Source organism: Microcebus murinus, chromosome 2 (genome assembly GCF_040939455.1).
Source record: "Microcebus murinus isolate Inina chromosome 2, M.murinus_Inina_mat1.0, whole genome shotgun sequence".
NCBI lineage: Eukaryota > Metazoa > Chordata > Mammalia > Primates > Cheirogaleidae > Microcebus > Microcebus murinus.
In genome coordinates, this window is record NC_134105.1 from 72,962,015 (window position 1) to 72,979,232 (window position 17,218).

The window sequence follows — 17,218 nt, forward strand, 5'->3', positions numbered from 1 at the left end:
ATAAATTGACTACCCTAAAATGAATTAATTCTGAAATATGAAATTATGTAATTCTAAAAAAGACCAAACTTTGAAATCCTCTGAATTTGAACAAAGACCTATTAGCTCAAATTATCCACATGAGAACTTACCTTTTCTAACTCGCTTAACAGGGGTCCCTGTGCCAGTTCTTTTGAAATGTTGCATTTTGTCACTTGTGGCTATTTGTTCTGGTGATACAACATGACGAGCTTCATAACTTAATCCTGCTCTGTGAAGATGTCCCCGGACGTGATTTGATAACCCAACACCTGTTTCAAATGTTGCCGGGCAGTAAGGACACGATTTCTTCTCAAGAGACAAATCAGTCCAATGAAAAACAGAACTATGCTTTGACAATGAAGTTTCTGCATTTTCTAAATGCTGAGGATCATGTATGTCATGCAAAAAGTTGTTAGTGCCAGCATCTTCATAATACTCAAAATAAAAGCCATCATTTTGATCATAACTAAGTGTAGCATTTTCTCCAGAATCTTGACCTTCCACCTTGCTTTTAAACAGAGGGAATAAGTTTACATGTTCTTGATTAATATCATTATAGGATTCATCTTCTATGGCCTGTGTAGTGTAGTCTCCTAGCTCAACATTATCCCATGAACTTTCATCTTCTGTTTCATAACTATCTTTTTTTTCAGAATTAAGTTTTTGCAAAACAACAACTGTCATTTTATGCAAAAAATCTGGATAGCTATCCAAGTCTTCTCCTCCAACAGAACTTTCCTTCTTAGATTCTCTAACTACTCTCTTTACAGCTACACGCCTGTGGTCTTTGAAACTTTCTGGACTTTTGTTGTCAGGCTTATGAGGGTCTGAAATAAAACTGTTGTGAGAATTACTTGATGATGAAAAGAGATGTAAAGAATTTAATGAACTAGCTTCTTCTTTTTTGAAATGAAGAGGATATGATTCACCTGATTTTTTGATCATCCTGTAGTTTTCATATTTGTGTCTATATAAATAGTTGTTATTTGCCTTGGCATTAGATCTTTCTTTTGCTGTTTGATGGAAATACTTAGGTTTTTGGTCAATGCTGCTTTTAATAACAGCTTTGTGAGCAGAGTTGTTTTGATTGCACATGTTTACACCTGACTGGGTGATGCTTTTCCGAGCTTTTTGTATTCTGTGTGGCCGCTTATGAAATTTTGAAAAATTACCTGATTGTGAAGTTGATCCAAATGTTCGCTTCACATCTTGTTTTAAAGCAGAGTTCTTTGGAAATGTGGTTGACTGCTGTTTATTTAATGGTTTAGTGCTATCAATATCTATAGGTTCTTCAAGAATGTCACTTTTTCTCTTATCAAGTCCAAGAGGACTACCAAATGAATCAACACATGATGATGAATGCAAGTACTCCATGTGCTTTTTTAAAATACTTCTGGCTGAAGTAGTAAAAGGACACATCTTACATACGTAGGTAGCTGATTTTTTTGATGATCCCACAATAGAGTCTTTTATGAAGGTCTTTTTTTGTGTTTTTCTCTGGGCTATATCAGAACTAACCACAGGGCATTTTACCACTGCCCCATGGGCAATGCCTCGATGGCATTCTAATTCATTTTCTGTCACTGCCATAAAGTTACATTCTTCACAGCAGTAGTACCTTTTATCTTTTTCATGGGTTTTAGCATGTTGCACAAATGTTTTAGGGCAATTGGTACCAAACACACACTGAGGACACTGTAATCGTGCACTTCTTCCTTCATCCTGAAGTTCTTTCAATTCACGAATTTCCTCCATCAATTTCTGTCGTCTTTCTTGGTGAATAATCATATGTTTTAGAAGTGAATTTCGATCTCGAAATGTCCGTCCACATTCTCTACAAGCATATGGCCTTGGGACATTAAGATGGCGAAAGTGACTGTTCCCATCTAAATGATACATCATATGCCTGTGGAGATGCTTTTTCTCCCTAAAATTCACATTGCACTTTGTACAGGGGTAGAATGATGGCTCTTCATTACTGAAAGTAGCAGGTGACTCAGAATCACTCTCTTCACATTTCTTTTTTAAGGAATTTGAAAGAAAAGTGCTAGTATGAACAGGTGAACTATCTTCTCCACATTTATCTGGGTTATAAATCAGATGTTGAAAAGTATCCACAGATTCCAAGTCTTCATCAGTTGACTCAGGCTTGACTTTTGATAATGCATATTTCTGTGAGTCTATTGCTTGTAGCTCTTCGTTCTGTTCCAGAAAATCTACTTCTTGCATCTTTGATTTATTGGGTACACAATTAGAATCACTAAAGCAATCCTCAGTATAACGAGTTATCTTGCTTACATCCATTTTTCGCTTTCTCTTTTTTTCTAGACCTACTTTAGAGTGAACTGGAGCTTTATCCACTGTTTCCTCATTAGTCATAAGAAAATGAATGAACTCTTTTTGAGGATCCCAGTTTGTATCATTTTCTGACCTATATTTATCTGTACCTGAGGAAATTCCTGTTAATGTATTGACACAATCATCTTTTACTAATACATCTTCACTATCCTCACCCACCTCTACTTGATTTATTAAAGTGCTATCTGACTTTACATTACTCCCTACTGAATTCTGAATGTCACAACCAACTGAAGCAGAGGTAGGTAGTTTTTTAATGGAATGGGTTGGATTCTTAGCATGTGCTGCATCTGACAACAAAAATAAAACTTGGTGTTGACTTGCTTTCTGTGGTGTAGACAGCTGCAGATCAGATGCTACCTTCAAAGCTGAACAAGATTCTGTTGTTGGCTGATCCACAGGCTGTCCAGTGGTTAATGAAACACTGCCTTTATTCATACTGGAAGTCTTAGTTAGGGAGGAGTGTGAAACTGGTCCATTAACAGCAGCTCCTTTAGGCAAAATAAAGTTTTCACTAGGAACAGTAGGAGCACCGGCATGTATAAATAGAGTAGACTGGCCTCCACTTAAGGCTTTTTCAGATTTGTCCTTTGACAGTTCTTCAGGCAGAGTCAATGTATTGTTTTTCTGAAATGATGTTTGACAATCTTTTGGTTTATGAACTCCACTCTCTTTCTCTGAGATAAAACTGTTGTCATCTAGGAGTTCTTCTTTAGCACCAGTAATATCGGTGTTTATCTTCAAATCATCCATATTGTTGGCAAGCCCACTTAACACATTTAGTCTAGAAAATGGAAAAAAAAAATTTAGATTTGCATGAAAGAAAAAAACACTATTAGAATGTATGGAGAGTTGAAAATACACATTTTCTTAGCTTAATTTTCTACTGTTTCTATTGAGATCCTAGTAATTTCCAAGAATGAAGAAATACTTAAAAAAATTAAAACACTTTAAAAGCATCTCAAGATTAATATTGTTCTTCATGCAAGGTAACAACAATCCAATTCATCATATATATAAAATGTCTAGGAGAAAAGCAACATGTACACACACATACACATAAACAATACAAATATGCTAGACTGAAAAAACTTTCTACTTCGCATATAGACTGTGAATATAAAGAAAATTATTTCACTTAAGTAGGTTTATTAGAGGCAGTCACTCTATGCTAGAGAATAATTAAAATTATCAAATGTAGCAGAGAAGTGAAATGTTTTGTCACTTAAAGGTTCATGTCTGGAGGAACAAAACATCACTCATTAAAGAACTTTATTTGAATGAGCATATTTACTCATTAAACACCAATGGCTAATGTATGAAATAGTATTTTTTTAAATCTAAGACTGCTTTACTATCAAGATATTTAATGTTCTCCTAACATTCCAGAAATTGTAAAAATGCTTTATTCATAGGTTTTCATTCATTCCTTATTCAAATTAACCTTAATTCTAACTTTAGAAAATTTAAAATTAATGAAGTTTCGTGTTAAATTTTCATATGCTAGTCCCCCAAATTCTAGTCATTCTCTAAAAGCAGTTATTCCATTTATGATCTTATAGTCTAGCACAATGCCAAAAATACTTTTACAATGAAACAGCACAAATATGTTTTTAATTCATTTCATATAAAAATTGTCTAGACATTTTTGATAATATATTTAATCATTTTGTGCAAACAACACAATATTTTAAAAGGAAAGGATACTTGTGAATGTTTGGGAGACATTTATATCATGGTTGTATAACTACCCCTACTGTGAGGAGTTCCTTTGCACCCATTCTTGTCCTGCTTTTAGAAATGGCCACCTTGTTCTGAAATTGCCTGTTTTGTTGAAGAATGTTAAGTTCTTTGAGGACAAGAACTGTAACTTAGTCACTGTCATATCTCTAGAACATAGCACAGCACTTGGCATAGGGGCTCAGGCAATATTTGTTGAATAAAGGACTGAGTAAGTATTCAATGAATAAAAACACAACTGTAAAATCAAAGTAAAAGTTCCTAACGTATAAGAAGAAAAAATTTACTTATTATAAAAAAAATCCATTAAAATTCAAATAATTTGATAGGAAATTAAAATATAAAATTTGAATATCCCATTCAAATACAAGTTTCATCAGCTTATGATTTCTTGAGTTAGCATTTACAAGTAGTAAGGCCCTCAAAATATCAAATAATCTTCATGTACAATGTTTTTTTTTTTTTTTTTTTGAGACAGAGTCTCACTTTGTTGCCCAGGCTAGAGTGAGTGTCATGGCATCAGCCTAGCTCACAGCAAACTCAATCTCTTGGGCTCAAGCAATCCTACTGCCTCAGCCTCCCAAGTAGCTGGGACTACAGGCATGCGCCACCATGCCCGGCTAATTTTTTCTACATATATTAGTTGGCCAATTAATTTCTTTCTATTTATAGTAGAGACGGGGGCCTCGCTCTTGCTCAGGCTGGTTTCGAACTCTTGACCTCAAGCAATCCGCCTGCCTCGGCCTCCCAGAGTGCTAGGATTATAGGCATAAGCCACCGCGCCCGGCCTCTTCATGTACAATTTAAAGAACCTGCTCTTTGGCAATCCCAGGTATGAACTATTTGAAGTACTAGCATAAACTTACATATTTCTTTTCCTTTTATACACAATAAGTGCAGTTTATTCATTCTCCAAATATTTACTGAGAAACTAGTATGTGCCAGGCACTGCTCTAGTATTAGGAATACAATAGTAATAAACAAGACAGACCAGTTTCTACACTCAGATAAAGAATAAAAACACCGCACTTTTCTTTTATAGTATCTTTAATTTCTATAAAGAGTAATATTATTTTACTACTATTTTAGGACAACAGGACCCTATAATCCAATATTTAGAAATTAAAACATTTTTAATAAAGTTTAATATTTTTACTATCCAATATGGTATCAAATTTCATGCTTTATAAAACATTAAATCTAGTTTAAGAATAAAAGAATTATTTCTAATAACTTTTCTTTTTACATAACTTAGAACAGGCACTTATAAATCTAATCTTATTCTTTCTACAAAATGTGTTAGTATAACAAACATTACAAGTAAGTATTTAAAATAACTTTTTTGGGCATTGTTATTTATACCAACAATCATTTTTCCACCCCTCATATATTTTAGAATTCTGTTTTGAGATTGGCAAACTTGCTCAGTAATAAAAATAGACTTCCAATAAGATCATATTCAATGATATCACTCCAAAATGGTGCTAATGCATCACCCAGCAGGAGTCTCTACATCACATACACAGAAGTTAAAAATGGGCAGCACATAAACATGTGTTAGGAAAGAGTGTGCAAATGTCAATGAAAAGCAAGCCTTAAAGCTATATTATTATCTACTCCTAATAATTCTCATTAAACAAGGTAGACAAAGTAAAATACCTCAATAGCAACAATCTCATAAATCTGAAATGAATGACAGAATTTTTTACAAAAAACTAGCTTGAGAGACAGTTACTTTCTGTTCCCACTTATTATAATCACAGAGGTAGACAAATATATGCTCAGTCAATTTGAAAGCCTATATTAGCTTTTCTCAACAGGAAGCAACGTTGCTAACGAAGTGGTAAATTCAGTGTTAATGAGTGGCTTCACTGTTACCACCTCAGAGGTAAAACCTTCCATGTTCTATGTTCTACCCATCTGTTCTGGTGTTAGAGGTTCAGAGATGGAACAGACGCTTCCCATTTAAAGCAACTTCATTGGTACCCCCTGAACAGCAGGGTGACAAACTATGAGACTATCATGTCGGCTTAGAGACTGGATTCTCATTACCCTTTATAAGAGCTTTTTGTAAGTTCACATTCTGAAGAAATCAAACTGTTTTATTCAAAAACAGAAAAAATAAATATGCATAACAGATATTTTATCTACAAAACACATCTAGCAAAAAAAACAAATGAAATATTGTTAAAATATAAAATGAGGTCTCCAACAAAGTTTTCCTTTGCATATACATAAAATACAGCTTTTACTTGCCCCCAAATAAGTAATTATGTCCACTCAAAAATAAAAGAAGTTATTCTTTTACAGAGAAGTAGACAGACTTTCTTAGCACATGAATATTAAAAATCTGTATCAGTTAAAAAAATGTGCTATAAGAAACTGACTCAGTAAACAAGCTTCCTAGGTCATTCAGTAATTCAGATTAGATATAATCTTCCTATCATCTATCATCAAAGCTATGCTGTCCACTTTCTGTTCATGAGTAATTCTTTTTTAATAGCAAATTAGCTTAATTTCCTTCTTTTATGTCTATTATTAATTGTATTTATTGCAAGTAGGTTAACATTTATGGATATTTATTTTAGGAACAATTAAAATTTTCCTGGTTTAATTTTCAGAATATATTCTAATCAAAAAATGTTCCAAATACACTTTTTCTTAGTAACAGTATTCAATCAAGACTCATAGCTGTTGCATGGAGATGCAATGCAAAACAATGGATCATCAGTATCTGTTGCACTGAATGATGGACCTAGAATTTAAAAAACATCAAAAATTATTTCCCTACATTCATGTTGGGTTATGTGGCATCCAGACAAGAAAGCATTTGATCTAGAAGCTAATTTTACACTGTCTCAAATACTTTTTCAACTACCTTTATATTGTCAAATATATTAACAAAGTCATCAATACAAGTTTATGGTACTACAACAAAGCAGGGACATAGGGACATATTTGAAGATAGGCATTATTCATTAAGTTTTAAAAACGCAAGCTAATAAATTAAAATAAATAAAGTGATGTTATGTTGTTTGGGCTCCCTAAATTTTAATTTAATGAATTCAATGAATTTGCTATATCAATTAAGATCTTTTAAAACAATGTTTAGACACCATTACTAAGTCCTCCCCCATATAATAATACAACCATAGAATTTTTCTTTTAATTGAATTTTAAAATGTTCTTGAAAAAATTCACACACTTTTTTAAAAAGCTGCAAATGGAATTTTAAATCTACATAAAACATATTTCAGTTTCTAGAAAATCATAATGAGTTCCACAGCTATAACTGCCTCTAGTTATACACTGCGAGCATTAAAAAAAAGTACAAAGGTCAGATCTGTCTTCAAGATGACAGATCATCACTTATATGCCTCAAGCTAGACTTATTGTCTCAGAAATCTCAAACATCAGTATTTTTGCAAACTATCAGCACTTGCTATAACACCCTCACTACACTACATCTTGAGGTTACTACAGAAGAAATGAGGTGATAATTGCATATTAACATAATTATTCTGTAATCCCTCTGAGCAAGCTTCCTAGGTCACTCAGTAATTCAGATTAGATACAACCTTCCTGTCATCAAATCTATGCTGTCCACTTTCTGTTCATGAATAATTCTTTTTTGATAGAAAATTAGCTTAATTTCATTCTTTTATGTACATTATTAATTGTATTTATTGCAAGTAGGTTAACATTTTGTGGCTACTTATTACATAATGCCAACCTTTGTCATGTAGTATAATTTCACACAAAAATATAGTATGATTTGCCCTCATTCTACATTAGTTCATTAATAACTGTATTACACAGCTATAAATAAGTTATGATGTTGCCACTATCTGAGTTATAGTTAGGATCTGTCAGGTTTTTGCAAACCCTATGTTCATTTAAATTATCCTTGCACACACATGACAACTTCTGTTAGTAATGTATGAGACTGGGTCAAGAAGAGAAAACTATTCATGACTGCCATTCCAATTACAAAACAAATCTTAATTAACTGAAATATGACAACTAAAATTACTGCAGTATTTAAGCCTATATATACTATACACAATGTACAAACATATGTACCTAAATCTTACCCAGTACAGAATTCAAGAGAATACACAGTACCCTATTATATAATCATATCATTCAGGCAGAATGCTATTCTGGACGTCACACTGAGAAGAAATCTTAAAAAAAAAACCAGAACGTTTATAAAGGTATGTAGCATAAGGCTAACTCTGAAAACAATACCATATAACGAAATGAAGAAACAGCCTGGTATGTTTAACCTATCAGAAGTTCTCAAACTTTATAAACAGGGGGCCAGTTCACTGTCCCTCAGACCGTTGGAGGGCCACTGGAGAGTGCGGCGCACAGTCCACACATGCGCACTGTGGGCCCAGGACAAGTCGGCTACTAAGCAGGACAGGCAGCGGTGGCAAAAACACCCGGGAGGCCGGATAAATGTCCTCAGCGGGCCACATGTGGCCCGTGGGCCATAGTTTGAGGACCCCTGAATTAGATCATATAATTAACAACTTTCAAGTGTTTGAAGTTTTGGCATATAGAAAGCACAACACACAATCAATGTGTTCAAATCATAAAGATGTGGATTTCATCTAAAGATTAAGAAAAACTAGAAACAGGAACCATTCGACATTGGAAAGGGTTGTCTTACACAACAGTAAGTGGAATGGTTCAGCAGGCTACACTATTTGTCAGGAACATTATAGAAGGAAATATGGGGTTGAGATTGAATAAGGTAATTTCTAAGGTGCTTTCTGATATGTACTATAAATGTTTAATATTTAGTTACTATATTAACATTTAATATTTGAAATAATGAGCCAAAAGCTTAAGAATTACACTGCTGAACCTTAAAATAGTCTCTAAATTCACAATGATGTGAAATAATCCTTTAGTTAACATGTAATATGTTGATTCTTGAACAATGAAAATATGGTGCTAAATGAGTAACATACTCTGGCTACAGAGGTATTTGTATCATGAAAACTTTATATCACAGCTGGAGATGTTATTTCTACTGGCAATACCAAAAAAAAAAAAAAGTCACTGGGTTTGAACATCTAGAAAATATATACATTACAAACAGAAAAGTAAAACAAAAATAAAATACATTAGGCACGTAACATTTTATTGCCAGCAGCAAATGGCACTGCCATGACACATTAATGTGCTATATGTGATTTTACCATTTACCACCAAATTACACTGAACTTGTTGAACAGTTTTATTCTGCATGCCATGCACCATCCTCCATTTTTACTTAAGAGAAAGATGTTACAAATAGTCACACATCTCAAGAAACTGCCATATGATAAAGGGAAGCAGGTAACTGCCAGGATGATTAGGTGGAAGAAAGCTATGATAGCGTAACTTTAACAACCTAGCAACATTATGTAACAATGAGAATCAAAAGTAGTAAAAAACCAAATATATGTTCACTAATCAAAGGTTAATTTCCTAATGAAGAAGTTTACAACTGGAAGAAGCAAGGCAATAAATTATAGTTGTGACCAAAGGAGAGTGCTAAATCATATTTAAATGCAGAATGACTATTTGTTGTGTTATTTATGCTATCATATAGTCAGAACAAGGTAAGTTATGATCTCAGCTTGGATAGGCAGTGTAAATGAAATATGTACATGGCTCTAACAAGACCAATTCATGCTTAAATTGAGCAATAACTTTATATATTTTTCAAACTGATCAAATTTTGATCACGCTTGTATAATTAACATGGGTCAGTCCGCTGTTAAACATACCTATTCAAACCTTTAACTTTAAAAACTCTCAAAGGTTAGAGCGTGGTGCTGATAAAAATTCTCAAAAGAACCAACATAGCTAAAGTGTGTCAATTCCACACTTCAGAGGTAATATGCCAACTTTGGCCTCCGCCAAGAGAATTAAATCCCATGAATTATCATTTTACTTTGAGTCTTTTGGTATTCTTTAGTCTACGATGAGTCTGCTGTTTGTGTTCAGTTTTGAAATATTTTATAAATACTAACTCATCATATCTAGTAAGTACAAAAGAAGTGAGTGTTAAAAGTCCTAGGAATACAAAGTATACACAAATGCTCCTTGACTTATATCCCACTAAACCTATAGTAAATTGAAAATATGTATTTAATACACTTAACCTACTGAACATCATTGCTTAACCTAGCCTACCTTAAATATGCTTAGAACACTTACATTAGCCTACAGTTGTACAAAATCATCTAACACAAAGCCTATTTATTATAATAAAATAAAAACCTTAAAATATAAAAGATCAAAATTCGAAGCATAGTTTCTACTGAAAGCATATTGCTTTCATACCATTGTAAAGTTGAACCATTTTAAGTTGGGGACCATCTAATTACATAAATGAAAATAGAGATACTGATACTCAAAGTGGTGAGATATATACACACACATTGGAATAAACTGCTTCAGAACAGAACTAATTGTAATGGGCAAAGAGAATTTCACCATTAAAAAATTACTATGTCTATATATTTGACAATAATCAGCAAGAGACTAAGGGAATATAACAAAGGAAGGGATTTTGAGTACACAATCAGCATCCAATTAGATGTCTATTTGCTTAATGTTTATTCAGGAAAAGCTAGGAATTTGTTTGAGAACTTAAAAGCAAAGAACGTTCAAAGTACTGCTGCTGAAACTTCTATCCCAACTATGTAGATTTCACAGGGTCAAGGCACATTAGAATATGCACATCAAAGTTTGTGGCATGACTGCAAATGCAGACCGAAGAAATTCCTTAAAACGGCTGAAGAGGTGATTGGTGCCTTAATAGATTGTCAGTGTAGATGAAACTGCAATCATCCTTCAGTATCTGTAGGAGATTGGTTCCAGGACCTCCACAGACACCAAAATTCACGCATACTCAAGCTCCACATAACTCAAGTCCCACTGTAGGTAGAACCTGTGGATTAGAAAAGCTGGACCTCCTTACATGTGGGTTTCACTTTCTCCCAAAGACTGTATTTTTGATCTGTGTTTGGTTTGGTTGTGGATTCAGAATCCAATGATTCTGTATTTATTGGCAAAAATCTACATATAAATGGACCTGTGCAGTTCGAACATGTTGTTCAAGGGTCAACTACATTTCACTTTTGGGAAAAGATGACTAACAGAACACTTACCAGCAAGAAGAATGGTATGTCTCGCCTGCTGCCTGGAACCTAAGAAATGTATGCTAGTTTTCTTCTAATACCCCAACAAATTAGCTAACTTTTCCAAATTCAAAATTTCAACTCTGTGTAAATTTCTTAAACTTCTGTAGATCTTAATAATCTGTCATTATAAAAGTTCCATGAATTCATTTGCTTGATCACATATTAATCATATTTAGAAAATACAAAATTATTTATAGTCTACCGGGAAGCAGAATTTGAACATTATAGCATCAGAAGAATGCATCATTTCATTGATTTACAACTGAATTTTATTGAAGGGGAGGGTTCAGATGGTAAAAAAAAATTTCTAAAATTCTGTAATAATCTACAAGTACTTAACCTTTTATCTAAACCCTATTACATGAATTCAAATTTATATATATTCAGATAGTAAAGTGTGACATTCTCTTTGAGAACTAAAAAAGAAAAAAACTAGAAGTTTTACTTTCTACAAAATAATATTTTTATTAAATGTGAACTCTCTTATTATCATTTACTCAATTTATATATTTTTTCTGAAATCAGCAAAAAAAATCCACATATCTTCTAAGAAAATATTACTATTCCACAATTATTTTAACTTAAGATGGTAAAAATTCAAATACAAGACATTTGCTTTCCTTGAAACAAAGTGTGTTAATATACTTCTTTCTACACTATTGTCTTAAAAGAAAGAAAAAAACAACAGTTGGTTTCCTGCATCCACAGTTCTGCAACCATAGACTAAACCAACTGTGGATCAATCAAAGAATCAATAAAATTACAACAATAAGAAATAATACAAATTTTAAAAATACAGCATAACAACTGTTTACATGGCATTCATATCATATTAGGTATTAGAAATAACCTAGACATGATTTAAAGTATACAGGAGGATATGTGTAGATTATATGCAAATAGTACTCTATTTTATGTAAGGGTCTTAAGCATTCTTGGAGTTTGGTATCCAAGGGGGTCCTGGAACCAATGCCCCATAGATAGCCAGTGATGAATATATGTAATTGTTTTTCCATCTGCAGCTAACTTTTTGTGGTTTTTATCAATAGGATTCTCAGTATGCAGCTACAGAAAATGTTTGCTTATGCCACCAAACACAGTTCCTGAATCCTTTTTGTTGTTTATTTATTGATTAAAAAACTGGGGTGAATATTGCTTTGTTGTTAATAATTTTTAATTTCAAAGTGCTTTGTCAGCCTTCTCCCAAAAGCAGATTGTGCTTCTTTATTTAAAACACACTAGTTTATAGAATCTGAGGATATTAAGTATTAGCCCTGACAATGGAGAATATTATATATTAATAAACAATCCACCATGAAGATATAATATTCATCAATCTCTCTGCACACAATAAATAGCTATAAAATGTATAAATCAAAAACTTACAAGGAGAAACTGACAAAGCGATAGCCACAGAAGGAGGCTTTAAACACTTTTCCCAAAAGTTAACAAATCAAGCAGATTAAAAACGTAAATACGAATATAGAGGATTTTAATCACATAATTACTAAGGTTGATCTAAATAGTGGTCTTCAAACTAGGCTATGTATATTCCTGAAAGTACAGAAAACTTCTCAAGTAGTATGCAGGTCTGAGTAACAATTGCCAGTTCCTCAACTTCTGTATGTACTCTTTCCCTAAAACTGACCTGTATGTTATATTTGCAACATTCTAGTTCTCCTTACCCATTTCCCCTTTAAAGATGACCCTTTCCAGACTTTACAAAATAAGCTTCTCAAATACAAATCTATAGCTTTTCTCATCATCAGCCTTCCTTCATTATCAGCTATTCAGGTCAATAACCTTGCAGCAACCTTCATAATTCTTGTTTTCTCACATCCAAACTATCAGGAAATCTTACCGCCATTATCTTCAAAATACATCTAGAATCCAATCACTTCTCACCAGCGCTACACCCAGGTCCACTATTATCTCTCTCCCTTCTGCATTACTTCAACAGCTGCCTAATCTGGTATCAGTGCATCTACCCTTGCCCACTTACCATCTATTTTCAAAACAGCAACCAAAATGATCCTTTCAAATCCTAAAAGAGATAATATCCCTCAAAACCCTGCAATAGCTCCTTATTTTTCTCAGAGGAAAAAAACAAAAAGTCCTTACAATTGCCTATAAGGCACTACAGAAATACTCCTTAGAAACTTTTTTTTTTTTTTTTTAACCCCATTTCCTACTCTTTCCTCCAACTCACTTGATTCTACTCTAGACACACTGGCTTTTTTCCTATAGCATGTATTATTCCCCAGATGGAATGTCTTTTTCCCACATAACCTCATGGAAAATTCTCTCACCTCAGTTCAAGTCTTTGCTCAACCATTATCTTTTTTTCTTTTTCTTCCTATTTATTTATTTATTTATTTATTTTTTTGTTTTTTTTTTATTTTTATTTTTTTTGAGACAGAGTCTCGCTTTGTTGTCCAGGCTAGAGTGAGTGCCGTGGCGTCAGCGTAGCTCACAGCAACCTCAAACTCCTGGGCTCAAGCAATCCTGCTGCCTCAGCCTCCCGAGTAGCTGGGACTACAGGCATGCGCCACCATGCCCGGCTAATTTTATATATATATATCAGTTGGCCAATTAATTTCTTTCTATTTATAGTAGAGACGGGGTCTCGCTCTTGCTCAGGCTGGTTTTGAACTCCTGACCTTGAGCAATCCGCCCGCCTCGGCCTCCCAAGAGCTAGGATTACAGGCGTGAGCCACAGCGCCCGGCCTAATTTTTATTTGTATACATTCATGAGGGTACATGTACAAATTTGTTACACTGATATATTGCACTATGGTGAAGTCAGGGCCCTCAGTGCATACATCACTGAAGCAACAAACATTGTACCCACCGAGCAACCTCCCACTCTCCGACCCTATTGGACATTAGAATATCTCATAGAACATCCACATCAGACAAGGGCATTGTGCAATGCAAACTACTGAACATACTTCTTCCTTTACCAATTACAGAATACCCTGAAGATATTGTGGGTTCAGTTACAGACAATGGCAATGAAGTGAGTATTGCCATAAGACAAGTCCGAAAAATTTTTTGGTCCCCCAGTACTTTTATTAACTATACTGTGGTCTATTAAGTGCTCAAAAGCATTATGTCTAAAAAAAACAATGTACATACCTTAATTAAAATACTTTATTGCTAAAAATGCTAATGACAATCTGGCATTTAGTGAGTCATAATCTCTTTGCTGGTGGAAGGTCTTGCCTTGATTTTGATGGCTACTGACTGATTAGGGTGATGACTGCTGAAGGTTAGGGTAGCTGTGGCAATTTCTTAAAGTAAGACATCAATGAAGTTTGTCATACTGACTCTTCCTTTCATGAAAGATTTCTCTATAGCAACCTTTTGGGCACCAGGGACTGGTTTCATGGAAGACAATTTTCCTGTGGACAGGGAGCGGGTAGGGATCTGAGGTGGTGATGCACAGCCCTGGGGTTGGGACCACTGCTTTATGGCATGCAATGCTGTTTGACAGCATTTTACCCAAAATAAAACTTTCAAAATTGGAGTTAATCCTCTCAACCCCTACTGCTGCTTTATCAACTAGTTTATGCAATATTCTAATTCCCATGTTGTCATCTCACCAATGTTCATAGCATTTCTACGAGGAATGAATTCCATCCCAAGAAACCACTTTCTGTATTCATCATAAGAAACTCCTCGGCTGGGCATGGTAGCTCACACCTGTAATCCTAGCACTCTTGAAGGCCCAGGCAGGATCCCTTGAGGTCAGGATTTCGAGATCAGCCTAAGCAAGAGCGAGACCCCATCTCTACTAAAAAATAGAAAGAAATTAGCTGGACAACTAAAAATATATAGAAAAAATTAGCCAAGCATGCTGGTGCATGCTACTCCGGAGGCTGAGGCAGAAGGCTTAAGCCCAGGAGGTTGACGTTGCTGTGAGCTAGGCTGACCCCATGGCACTTTAGCAACAGAGTGAGACTCTGTTTCCCCCTCCCCCCAAAAAAGAAAAAACAATTCCTCATCTGTTATAAAGTTTTATCATAAGATTGCAGCAATTCAGTCACATCTTCAGACTCCACTTCTGCTTCTAGTTGTCTTGCTATTTCCACTGCATCTGCAGTGACTTTCAATAAAGTCTTAAAATCCCTCAAAGTCATCCTTAAGGGTTGGAATCAATGTCTTCCAAACTCTTGTTGATGTTGATATTTTGACATCCTCCCATGAATCATGAATGTTCTTAATGGCATTTAAAATGGTGAATCTTTTGTAGGTTTCCAATTTACTTTGCCCAGATCCACCAGAGGAATCACTCCATTTTTGGCAGCTATAGACTTACAGAATTTATTTCTTAAGTAATAAGAACTGAAAGGCAAAATTACTCCTTGAGCTGCAGCATCAATGCTGTAGTGGACATAAAAACAATATATATATCATTGTACATCTCTATCACAGATCTTGGGTGACTAGACGCATTGTCAATGAGCAGCTTGAAAGGAATATTTTATTCTGAGCAGTAATTCTCAATAGTGGGCTTAAAACATTTAGTAAACCATGCCATGCTTTCCGATGTGCTGTCATCAGCCTTTGCTGTTCCATTTATAGAGCATAGGCAAATTAGATACGGCCCTAGGATTTCTGGAATGATAAATAAGCATTGACTTCAACTTAAAGTCACCAGCTGCATTAGCCCCTAACAAGAGAACCTGTCCTTTGAAGCTTTGAAGCCAGGCACTGACTTTCCTTCTCTAGCTATAGAAGTCCTAGATGGCATCATCTCATATAAGGCTATTTTGTCTACATTGAAAGTCTGTTGTTTAGTTTATTATATAGTTTAGTTTATTATATAGACACCTTCATCAATTATCCTAGCCAGATCTTCTAGATCAGCAGTCCCCAACCTTTCGACACCAGGAACCAGAGGACCAGTTTCATGGAAAACAATTTTTCCACAGACTGGGTGGTGGTGGTGTAGATTAACCGATGATACAAATCATGGGGAGGGGTGTAGCTGTAAATTCAGATAAAGCTTGGCTTGTTTTCCCACCACTCATCTCCTGCTATGTGGCTCTCCCACTTCCTAAGTTTAATGGAAGACAAATTTTTAGGCGGGGGTGGGGGAGCTCTGCACCAGGGGTGGGGACTGCAGTTCTAGATCACTTGCTGTTTCACCTTGCACTTTTATGTTACAGAGGTAACTTCTTCCCTTAAACCTCATGAACCAACCACTGCTACCTTACAACTTTTCCGCAGTTTCTGTACCTCTCTCAGCCTTCATAAAAATGAAGAGAGTTAGGGCATTGCTCTGGACTAGGCTTTGGCATAAAGGAATATTGTGGCTGGCTTGATCCAGACCACTCAAACTTTCTCCATTTCAGCAGTAAGACTGCTTTGCTTTCTTATCATTTGTGTGTTCACTGAAGTAGCACTTTTAACTTCCTTCAAGAACCTTTACTTTGCATTCACAACTTGGCTAACTGCGTGGTACAAGAGGCCTAGCTTTTGTCCTATCTTGGCTTTTGACATGCCTTCCTCACTAAGCTTAATCATTTCTAGTTTTTGATTTAAAGTGAGAGACTTGTGATTCTTCCTTTCACTTGAACACTTAGAGGCCACTGTAGAGTTATTAACTAACCTAATTTCAATATTGTTGTCTCTCAGGGAATAGGGAGGCCCAAAGAGAGGGAGAGAGATAGGAAGAGCCAGTCACTAGAGCAGTCAAAATACACACAATACTGACTGATTAAATTCACTATCCTAAGTGGGCACAGTTCATTCATGGCATCCCTAAAACAATTACAACAGTAACATCAAAGATGACTGAGCAGATATCATCGTAATGTATCATAAAATGAAAAAGTTTGAAGTACTGTAAGAATTACCAAAATATGATACAGAGCTGCTGAAAA

The 17,218-nt window shown here is 34.8% G+C and overlaps 1 protein-coding gene across 17 annotated transcripts in view; it reads right to left on the reverse strand.

The window, feature by feature from the left end:
- The window catches only part of ZNF644 (zinc finger protein 644), a 129,654-nt gene that overhangs the window by 43,259 nt on the left and 69,177 nt on the right, over positions 1 to 17,218 (reverse strand). For 11 of the 17 annotated variants that reach the window (XM_075999794.1, XM_012790880.2, XM_012790874.3 and 8 more), the window contains one exon: positions 132 to 3,163. The exons of the other annotated variants lie outside the window; for them this stretch is intronic. In XM_075999794.1, the coding sequence (XP_075855909.1) occupies positions 132 to 3,132 (3,001 nt within the window). In that variant the 5' untranslated portion in view covers positions 3,133 to 3,163. The remainder of the gene's footprint in view (positions 1 to 131; positions 3,164 to 17,218) is intronic. 17 annotated transcript variants of the gene reach the window in all.